This window comes from Sander lucioperca, chromosome 20 (genome assembly GCF_008315115.2).
Source record: "Sander lucioperca isolate FBNREF2018 chromosome 20, SLUC_FBN_1.2, whole genome shotgun sequence".
NCBI classification, from domain to species: domain Eukaryota; kingdom Metazoa; phylum Chordata; class Actinopteri; order Perciformes; family Percidae; genus Sander; species Sander lucioperca.
In genome coordinates, this window is record NC_050192.1 from 21,089,151 (window position 1) to 21,101,249 (window position 12,099).

The window sequence follows — 12,099 nt, forward strand, 5'->3', positions numbered from 1 at the left end:
ACATAACCCAACGCTAACCAATACAGAGATTATTAACATAACACTAACCAATACAGAGATTATTAACATAACCCTAATCAATACAGAGATTATTAACATAACACTAATCAATACAGAGATTATTAACATGACCCAACGCTAACCAATACAGAGATTATTAACATGACCCAACGCTAACCAATACAGAGATTATTAACATGACCCAACGCTAACCAATACAGAGATTATTAACATGACCCAAGGCTAAACACACTTCAGGAGTTACAACAATCAACCACAGAGAAACGTTAGGAACTTCCTCCTCGTACGGACGCTGTTGTAAACTCTGGTTTCCTGCAGAAGATGATGCAACAAACTGGTTAGAAAGCACTTCCTGCTGTTAGAAAGCACTTCCTGCTGCTGCGTCGGAAGCATCTTTACGCCGTCACGGATCAGTCTTCAGCTCGGGGAGATATAACACACGCAGGACGAACCTGTCTGCCCTGTCATCATCATCATCATCATTATTATTATTATCACTGCCTGGTTATTATTATCATTAGCAGATCAGATGCATGACTCAGCAGGTCAGAGCATGACTCAGCAGATCAGATGCATGACTCAGCAGGTCAGAGCATGACTCAGCAGGTCAGATGCATGACTCAGCAGGTCAGATGCATGACTCAGCAGGTCAGAGCATGACTCAGCAGGTCAGATGCATGACTCAGCAGGTCAGAGCATGACTCAGCAGGTCAGATGCATGACTCAGCAGGTCAGATGCATGACTCAGCAGGTCAGAGCATGACTCAGCAGTAGATCTGGATGATATATCAATTCAAAGTGAAACTATCAATACATTTCGTCATCATGCGCCTTTATTTTGAAATTACCACTTTATATTTATTCTTTTTATTAAAAAGAATAAATATAAAAAGGTAAGCAGTGATGGGAGTAACGGCATTATAAATAATGGCGTTACTAATGGCGTTACTAACGGCGTTACTTTTTTTCAGTAACGAGTAATCTAATTGATTACTCCTCCCATCTTAATAACTCTGTTACCGTTACTGCCAAAAACTGCAGCGCGTTACTATATTTGAAGCTGTTTTTTTCATCAGACCAACGAGATCTCTGAGCCGAGAGGCAAAGACTTTATTTTACTGTTCTTCCTTGGTTAGTGCACGACGCAAGCGCGTACATGCTGACGATAACTGTTAACCGTTAACTGCGTACCCTTCTCACTCATGGTAGTAACTTTATAACAATTAATAACCCACAACTAACTTTCTTTAAAAGGATAAAATGCCATAGCACATAACAATTTGTGACTTAAACAGTTTCTAACACTAATAATTTTACATTTACAAATCTAGCTACACCGCCGAACGGCATGCTGGGTAACATTATAGCTGCTAGCTAGCTAGCCAGGTAGCATAACAGTCTGTTAAGCTGGGAGAGGCTCCGGTCACTACTGCACATTCAAGACCAGAGAAGAGAGTTAGAGGATGAAGAAAGACCGGAGATACACCAGAACACCGTCTGCTCCAGAGAGATACACCAGAACACCGTCTGCTCCAGAGAGATACACCAGAACACCGTCTGCTCTAGAGAGGAGATACACCAGAACACCGTCTGCTCCAGAGAGATACACCAGAACACCGTCTGCTCCAGGGAGATACACCAGAACACCGTCTGCTCCAGAGAGATACACCAGAACACCGTCTGCTCTAGAGAGGAGATACACCAGAACACCGTCTGCTCCAGAGAGGAGATACACCAGAACACTGTCTGCTCCAGAGAGATACACCAGAACACCGTCTGCTCCAGAGAGGAGATACACCAGAACACCGTCTGCTCCAGAGAGATACACCAGAACACCGTCTGCTCTAGAGAGATACACCAGAACACCGTCTGCTCCAGAGAGGAGATACACCAGAACACCGTCTGCTCCAGAGAGATACACCAGAACACCGTCTGCTCCAGAGAGGAGATACACCAGAACACCATCTGCTCCAGAGAGGAGATACACCAGAACACCGTCTGTTCCAGAGAGGAGATACACCAGAACACCGTCTGCTCCAGAGAGATACACCAGAACACCGTCTGCTCTAGAGAGATACACCAGAACACCGTCTGCTCCAGAGAGGAGATACACCAGAACACCGTCTGCTCCAGAGAGGAGATACACCAGAACACCGTCTGCTCTAGAGAGATACACCAGAACACCGTCTGCTCCAGAGAGGAGATACACCAGAACACCGTCTGCTCCAGAGAGATACACCAGAACACCGTCTGCTCTAGAGAGGAGATACACCAGAACACCGTCTGCTCTAGAGAGGAGATACACCAGAACACTGTCTGCTCTAGAGAGGAGATACACCAGAACACCGTCTGCTCCAGAGAGATACACCAGAACACCCTCTGCTCCAGAGAGATACACCAGAACACCGTCTGCTCTAGAGAGATACACCAGAACACCCTCTGCTCCAGAGAGATACACCAGAACACCGTCTGCTCTAGAGAGATACACCAGAACACCGTCTGCTCCAGAGAGATACACCAGAACACCATCTGTTCCAGAGAGGAGATACACCAGAACACCGTCTGCTCCAGAGAGATACACCAGAACACCGTCTGCTCCAGAGAGGAGATACACCAGAACACCGTCTGCTCTAGAGAGATACACCAGAACACCGTCTGCTCCAGAGAGGAGATACACCAGAACACCGTCTGCTCTAGAGAGGAGATACACCAGAACACCGTCTGCTCCAGAGAGGAGATACACCAGAACACCGTCTGCTCCCCACCGTCCCCTCCCCACCTGATTCTGACTACAAAAGTAAGCTAGAGTCAGACCAAATGACAGAGTGCATTTGATTTCTGAAGGAACTGACTACTGGACTGCTAGATATTAAGTTAAGTACAGACTTTATTTGGGTTTTTGCTGCTTCTTGTACTTTTCTACTTTCTACTGCTGCTGTGTGTTCTTTGCTTGATTGGTTGGTTGTGTTGTTAGGCATAATTTTAGAGGATTTTCTTAAAGTGAAACTAGTTAGTGTAAAGTGTGAATTTGGGGAGTGGAGGTTAACGACTCTCAGGTGCTTTTGACTGATTAGCCAGGGTGTGGCCTCCCCACCTGTAGCCAACACCAATCACCTCCTTGGATTTACTGTTGGCAATTGCGTGAAGCGGCAGCCTCAGCGGACGAAGACTCGGAGGACAAAGACAAAGGAGTCTACGCGGGAGTATTCGTGGGAGGCTAAGTGGGCTTAACCTTATCTTTATCTTATCTTTATCTCACTTAACTGCTTGGTGTCTTCATCCGGAAATGTGCTGCTTCTCCATTCCTGTCTGTGTTTCCTCTCGGAGATACTACAAACCACGCATTAGCTCGCAACATTTCCGCAACCCCACCTCTCTTACCTATCCCACCCGTTCCACACACATTCAACACCTTGTTGCAGGTGGCCTGTGGAACTGCCAGTCTGCCACTCGCAAGACTGAGTTCATCTCTGGCTTTGCCAGCCTGAAATCCCTTGACTTCCTTGCTATCACTGAGACCTGGATTACACCGACCAACACATCCACCCCTGCTGCCCTTTCTTCTGCCTACTCTTTCACCCACACACCAAGACCCACTGGTAGAGGTGGGGGGACAGGCCTACTCATTAACCCCAAGTGGAGATTTTCTCTCTACCCATTGCCACAGTTCACTCCACAATCTTTTGAACTTCATGCTGTCACCATAACCCATCCGGTACAACTAGTCATCATTGTTATCTACCGCCCACCAGGTCCTCTGGGAGAGTTTTTGGAGGAGCTGGATGTCCTTCTTTCAAACATCCCTGAAACTGGCCCTCCGCTGGTACTTCTGGGCGACTTCAACATCCAGACAGAGAAGTTAGCTGCCTTTTCTCACCTTCTCTCTTGCCCTCTCACTCTCTCCTTCACCACCCACTCACAAAGCTGGCAACCACTTAGATCTCATCTTCACCAGAAACTGCTCTACAGCCAACCTCACTGTTACTGCACTCCACACCTCAGACCATTTCTTCATCTCTTACTCTCTCCCGCTCTCCCAAGCTCACAACCATATCTCAAGAGACACCATACCTGTCCGCCGTAATATTCGTTCACTCTCTCCTTCTTCTCTGGCGGCATGTACTTTATCAACCCTCCCTCCATCCGACTCTTTCTTACTCATGTCTCCCAATGATGCCACAGACAGTCTCTTCTCTACTCTATCCTCCTCTCTCGACTCTCTCTGCCCTCTTACTTCACGACAGGCTCGCAAATCCTCCCCAGCTCCGTGGTTATCTGACTCAGTACGTGCTGAAAGATCAACTATACGGGCAGCGGAAAGGAAATGGCAGAAATCTAAACACCCAGATGATCTGCTTACCTATCAGTCTCTTCTTTCCTCCTTCACTGCCTCTATTTCTGCAGCCAAAAGCTCTTTTTATCAAACCAAAATTGAATCCTCTTTCTCGAACCCCAAAAGACTTTTTTCCATCTTCTCTAACCTCCTAGATTCCCCCAGTCCACCTCCTCCCTCCTCCCTCCTACCAACCCACTTTGTCAACTACTTTGTAAAAAAGATAGATGACATACGCTCTTCATTCTCAACCACACCTCCTGAAATCACCTTACCATCCATCACTTCCAGTACTCTCTCCTCTTTCACCCCTTTATCTCCAAACCAAATTCTTACTTTGATTACCTCTGCCCGCCCAACCACCTGCCCCCTGGATCCTATCCCTTCTCACCTTCTCCAGTCCATTGCTCCGGACCTCCTTCCTTTCCTCACCCATCTCATCAACATCTCCTTGTCAACTGGCTGTTTCCCCGATGCTCTCAAAGAGGCAAGAGTGACCCCACTGCTCAAAAAACCAACACTCGACTCCTCTGATGTAAATAACTATAGACCCGTCTCCCTTCTTCCATTTCTATCTAAAACTCTTGAGCGTGCCATTTATAATCAACTCTCTACCTATCTCCACCAGAACAACCTTCTTGATCCCCACCAGTCTGGCTTCAAGGCTGGCCACTCAACAGAAACTGCCCTCCTTGCTGTCACTGAGCAGCTTCACATCGCTAGAACAACCTCTCTCTCTTCCATCATCATCCTTCTGGATCTTTCTGCTGCCTTTGACACAGTGAACCACCAGATCCTCATTTCGACACTCCGAAATCTGGGTGTCTCAGGCTCTGCGCTCTCATTACTCACATCTTACCTGGCAGACCAAACCTACCGGGTAACCTGGAGAGGGTCTAGCTCAGAACCTTGCCCACTTAAAACTGGGGTTCCTCAGGGATCAGTCCTGGGTCCCCTCCTCTTCTCTCTGTACACCAACTCTCTCGGGTCTGTCATTCAGTCGCACGGCTTTTCTTAACACAGCTACGCAGATGACACCCAACTAATTCTCTCCTTTCCTGAGTCTGAAACTCAGGTAGCAGCACGTATCTCGGCCTGTCTGACTGACATCTCTTCTTGGATGTCCACACACCATCTGAAACTCAACCTCGACAAGACTGAGCTCCTTTTCCTTCCAGGGAAGGGCTCTCCTACCCAAGACCTGACTATAACAATTGACAACTCTATAGTAGTCCCCACCAAGACTGCTAGAAACCTGGGTGTGACACTTGACGACCAACTCTCCTTCACTGCTAACATTGCTGCAACTACCCGATCGTGTAGATATATGCTGCATTACATCAGAAGGATACGTCCCCTTCTAACGCAGAAGGCGGCTCAGGTTCTGGTTCAGGCTCTAGTCATCTCACGTCTAGACTACTGCAACTCCCTCCTGATTGGCCTGCCTGCATGCTCCCTCCTGATTGGCCTGCCTGCATGAGCCATCCAACCCCTGCAGCTCATTCAGAATGCAGCGGCTCGACTTGTCTTCAACCTCTCTCACACTACACCTCTCCTCCGCTCTCTTCACTGGCTACCAATTGCGGCCCGCATCCGCTTCAAGACACTAGTACTTACGTACAGGGCCACGAACGGATCAGCACCCGCTTACATCCAGGACATGGTCCAACCATATACCCCAACCCGCCCACTTCGTTCTGCATCAGCCAAACTGCTGGCTGCTCCCTCACAGCGAGGGAGAACTAATCACTCAACCAAATCCCGACTGTTCACTGTCCTGGCTCCCAAATGGTGGAACGAGCTCCCCATCGATATCAGGATGGCCGAAAGCCTACACATCTTCCGCCGAAGGCTAAAAACGCATCTCTTCCGACTACACCTCGGATAAAAAAAAAAAAAAAAAAAAAAATAATCTTGAACTTGCACTTTCGAACCTGCACTTTCATTTGTCTCTTTGTAATTTTGCCTATTTAAAGCTACTGTATTTGCACTTACTACTTGTTGTCTGGAATTTGAACCTTCACAGTTGAAAGCACTTAATTGTAAGTCGCTTTGGATAAAAGCGTCAGCTAAATGACATGTAATGTAATGTAATGCTCTAGAGAGGAGATACACCAGAACACCGTCTGCTCCAGAGAGATACACCAGAACACCGTCTGCTCCAGAGAGATACACCAGAACACCGTCTGCTCCAGAGAGGAGATACACCAGAACACCGTCTGCTCCAGAGAGGAGATACACCAGAACACCGTCTGCTCCAGAGAGGAGATACACCAGAACACCGTCTGCTCCAGAGAGGAGATACACCAGAACACCGTCTGCTCCAGAGAGGAGATACACCAGAACACCGTCTGCTCTAGAGAGGAGATAGACCAGAACACTGTCTGCTCTAGAGAGATACACCAGAACACCGTCTGCTCTAGAGAGATACACCAGAACACCGTCTGCTCTAGAGAGGAGATACACCAGAACACCGTCTGGTCTAGAGAGGAGATAGACCAGAACACCGTCTGCTCTAGAGAGGAGATACACCAGAACACTGTCTGCTCTAGAGAGATACACCAGAACACCGTCTGCTCTAGAGAGATACACCAGAACACTCTGCTCTAGAGAGATACACCAGAACACCGTCTGCTCTAGAGAGGAGCCATCTGTTGTTCACAAGTTTTTGGTTTCTAAAAAATCTGACATAATTTAGCCATTGTTGTTGCCCGTCGCTCTAACGTTACTCGGCTGTGCTAACGTTACCGTGCTAACGTTACCGTGCTAACGTTAAAGACATGTCACTTCAAGCATGCAGCGGAGCAGCATTATGAACGCAATCCAGCTACGGTCCCGCTACAGACCGCTGAGAAAGAGCAATGATTAAAACACTGGATTTAAGATGCCCTGCCTCGCTGAAATACGTCCGCCAACTTACTAACATTATTATATATATTATTATTATTAATATTAACCTAACTTACCTGTGGCCAAGCTAGTCTTTATACAACTGTTCTGTTATGAAAGGGAAACCATGTTAAAGTTGTTTGGATGTGTATTCATTTGATTTGAGATTATTTTACTACTCTGCAGTTTGCAGAAACAAAAACTAGTTTAGATTGTGTAACTGTTTGATGGATTCTCCTTCATATAACGTTATACATATATACACATCATATATATATGTTTTATATATATATATATATACACACACACATATATATATGTGTATATATATATATATATATATATATATAGATAGATATAGATAGATAGATAGATATATAATGTTGATGAGTCAAGCTAACCCTTTAGTAATCAAATGACATTAAAATGTTTTTGTGATAGTCTATGTACTCCTGACAGTAGAATAAGCCATTATAAACCTATATAAAGGCCCATTATTGTTATTTATTTAAATTAATTTTAAGAACTTTGATTACATTATATTTTCGATTTGAATGCACAAACAAAAAAATTTTTTTTTAAATAAATAATAATTCAATACATTACATCTATGTTATTTAGTCTTAGTTAGGAAAGTAATGTTTAGTGATGAAGGTCTGGTGCCTTTAGTCTCTTCCACATGGTGGAGGAAGGTTTACAGTTTATTATTAACTCAACAACGCTATCCACCGCTATCCACCGCTATCCACCGCTATCCATCGCTATCCATCGCTATCCATCGCTATCCATCGCTATCCACCGCTATCCATCGCTATCCATCGCTATCCACCGCTATTGGCAGATACACAAAGCCCTGGCATCAGTATCGGGACTGAAAAAGTCGGATTGGTGCATCCCCACATGTAATGTAATGTAACCCTAAATGTAATGTAATGTGAAGAAGGCTACCGAGCCATGGCTGAGCGGACCAATCACAGCTGTTGCTGTCTGCGTCTAGTTTTAGAGCTTCAGGCAACGCACACGAAGCTACGTACGTCCCCACGGCGACCAGATCAGACGGTTACCTGGGTAACGATGATGGGCGACAGGTCCTTAAGGTTCTGGATGTGGGTCAGCAGCGAGTCTCGCAGTGCATTGTGGGTCTCTGGAGGAAGCTCGAAGAAGGAGGTTTGGATCTTCATCTTCATCGTCTGAGCAGCAAAATAACACGACTCCACATCCTGCTTGAGCTGCAGCAGCTGGTCCGAGATCTCCCACGCATACATCTACACACAGGAAGTGATGTCATTACACCTGAGCAGCTCAGAGGAAGTGAAGGGGATCTTTCTCACTGAACTAACCGTTCTACATAAGTCACAACAAAAACATAATAATATTAACTTGTTGTAAACTGTAACATCTGAGTAAATAGGATTTTATCTGCAGTAGAAATACATATATACATATACAGATCTCTATAACTATGGGAGGACTGTCTATAATATAATATATAATATAATAAATATAATACAATATAATATATAATAAATATAATATATAATACAATATAATAAATATAATATATAATACAATATAATAAATATAATAAATATAATAAGTTCTCTCTTTATCGAGATATTCTGACAGGAACATAGGCAGTCAGCAGTGATGTGTTATGAACTGATCCAGGGTCTGGAAACACACTCAAACACATTTCTATCAGCCAATCAGGACGCTGCTTCAGAACCTCTATCAACCAATCAGGACGCTGCTTCAGAACCTGCTGAACCACATCAGCTGATCAGAGAAGTGTGTGAACAGCTGAGAAACCTGAACTGTTACTGCCCCGCCCTGAAACCCACACACACACACACACACACACACACACACACACACACAACTAAGGGTCCTGACCCACCAACCAGGCGGCCGAGGTCCAGAAAATGTCTCAGAACACACTGAGGAGACGCTGACTGGAGCGTACACTCTGCTCGTAATATGTCTCCATACCAGCAGGCGGCGCTGCTCTGTATTGTTTCCATTAACAGTCTGATTGTTTCCCAGAAAATGAAAACTGGCAGCTGATTGGACGAACGCGTCACGTGGGTCTGGTTTCTCCCGAAATTCACAGCCAGACTGTCATGGCAGCTCGTTCAGAATACGATCTCATATTGGACTAAAATAGTTCACCGAAACGTGTTTCTGAAAACATTTGAAGAGAGAAATAGGCCGTGCAGCTGCTGAATCTGTCTTCATTTCAGATCAACAAAGGTCAGTTTAAAAGATTTTACTCAGATTTTGAGAGACTCATCCACTCCCCATTCCCTGGTGAGTCCCGACTGTCCTGTCTCTGACTGCCCTGTCTCTGACTGTCCTGTCTCTGACTGTCCTGTCTCTGACTGTCCCGTCTCTGACTGTCCCGTCTCTGACTGTCCTGTCTCTGTCTGTCCTGTCTCTAACTGTCCCGTCTCTGTCTGTCCCGTCTCCGACTGTTCTGTCTCTGACTGTCCTGTCTCTGACTGCCCTGTTGCCCTGTCTCTGACTGTCCCGTCTCTGACTGTCCTGTCTCTGACTGTCCCGTCTCTGACTGCCCTGTCTCTGACTGTCCTGTCTCTGACTGTCCTGTCTCTGACTGCCCTGTCTCTGACTGTCCTGTCTCTGACTGCCCTGTCTCTGACTGTCCTGTCTCTGACTGCCCTGTCTCTGACTGCCCTGTCTCTGACTGCCCTGTCTCTGACTGTCCCGTCTCTGACTGCCCTGTTGCCCTGTCTCTGACTGTCCTGTCTCTGACTGTCCTGTCTCTGACTGCCCTGTCTCTGACTGTCCTGTCTCTGACTGCCCTGTCTCTGACTGCCCTGTCTCTGACTGCCCTGTCTCTGACTGTCCTGTCTCTGACTGCCCTGTCTCTGACTGCCCTGTCTCTGACTGTCCTGTCTCTGACTGTCCTGTCTCTGACTGTCCTGTCTCTGACTGTCCTGTCTCTAACTGTCCTGTCTCTGACTGAACATGTCAGGTCGGCCCTGATGAAGGCCGACGGCTCCTCCAACAGACGACGGCACGAACACACTGAACAGACTCGAGTCACCGACCTCGCCAGACGGTCAGACGGACGATTATCAGGTTGGTGTGTCAGCGCTCTGACACACACACTACTAACACACACACTACTAACACACACACACACACTACTAACACACACACACACACACACACTACTAACACACACACACACACACACTACTAACACACACACACACACACTACTAACACACACACTACTAACACACACACACACACACTACTAACACACACACACACACACACACACACACTACTAACACACACACACACACACACACACACTACTAACACACACACACACACACACACACACTACTAACACACACACACACACTACTAACACACACACTACTAACACACACACACACACACTACTAACACACACACACACTACTAACACACACACACACACTAACTAACACACACACACACACACACACTACTAACACACACACATACTAACACACAGACACACACAATACTAACACACACACACACACTACTAACACACACACACTACTAACACACACACACACACACTACTAACACACACACACACTAACACACACACACTAACAGACACATACTAACACACACAGACAGACAGACAGACAGACAGATACCAACAGTACTAACCCTAACCCAGTTTGAACTCGGCACAGTGACGTCAGCTGCTACACCTGAACACACCTTCATCAACCAGCGTGACGTAATATCTGATCACGTGAGGTGATCTAGTAACACATTCCAAACATACATTTATTATTTATTATGTATTATGTATTATATATATATATATATATATATATATATATATATATATATATATATATATAACGTGCTGCCTGTGTGCGCGCGGACAGGTACAGGCAGCGTCACTAACGTCACCTGTATGACTCGTTTCATTAACGTAACCCAACTTTCCATGAGCCGTGTTACCGTGCTAACAGGCTAACATGCTAACAGGCCTCGGGGACTGAACACGCAGTAAACTCCGTCTGGCCGGGAGACAGACACACATCGGGTAATCACACCCTCACATCAACAACCTATTAACTGTTAGCAGGAAGCTAACGAAGCTAACGACGCTAACAGTTTGTGTTTTGATCCATTCATTTAGCCAGCGTAGCTTAGCTATGATGCTAACGGGAACCTGCGCTGCGTCTCTACGCATGCGCAGTTCTCCCGTTCTGTATTTATCTGGTAAAATGTTAAAACCCGGTGCAGACAGGCCGGTGTAGACCCCCCTCACACCCCCGGAGCACGTCCCTCCGGTCCCGCCGGTCCCCCCGGGGATCCCGGTTCTTACCGATCTCTGGAGCTCTCCGAGCCACACCGAGGCTCGCTCCTTCCCGGTCGGGTCCGGGTCGTGGTACAGGGCCTGGACCGCCTGGTAGACCAGGGCCAGGTTCGGCTTGCCCCCCTCCATAGCGCTGAGATTATGAGCCAGAAAGTTCTCCAACACGCTGCACGATCTGAACCTACACGGTCTGTGTGTCGACCGCCATCTCAAAGCACTGGCTTCCCGCGTGCGACCAGGATCCTCTGCCGACAGGAAACACCGCCAGGAACATTAGTTCCGATCTGTGATGACAGTGGGGACATTTCACACAGAACTCCATCAAAAACATTATTTATAATGTTTAATTATCCCTCTCTACATACTTATGACGTATTATTATGTTATGTTATATATTATTATCTATGTGTCTTACATGTTTTATGTTTATATTTGAATGTATTGAATCTATAAAGCTGTTTGTTAACATGACTCAAAGTAAGTTACATCTCTAGGA

General features: G+C 46.2%; 1 protein-coding gene across 1 annotated transcript in view; it reads right to left on the reverse strand.

Annotated features, from left to right (window-relative positions):
• tnpo3 (transportin 3) overlaps window positions 1-11,880 on the reverse strand; it is a 41,425-nt gene extending 29,545 nt beyond the window's left edge. Inside the window, exons 1-2 of the mRNA XM_031321524.2 lie at window positions 11,613-11,880; window positions 8,308-8,508 (exon numbers count right to left, since the gene is read on the reverse strand). Of these exons, the coding sequence (XP_031177384.1) occupies window positions 8,308-8,508; window positions 11,613-11,732 (321 nt within the window). The 5' untranslated portion in view covers window positions 11,733-11,880. The remainder of the gene's footprint in view (window positions 1-8,307; window positions 8,509-11,612) is intronic.
• Between the last annotated feature and the right edge of the window lie 219 nt (window positions 11,881-12,099).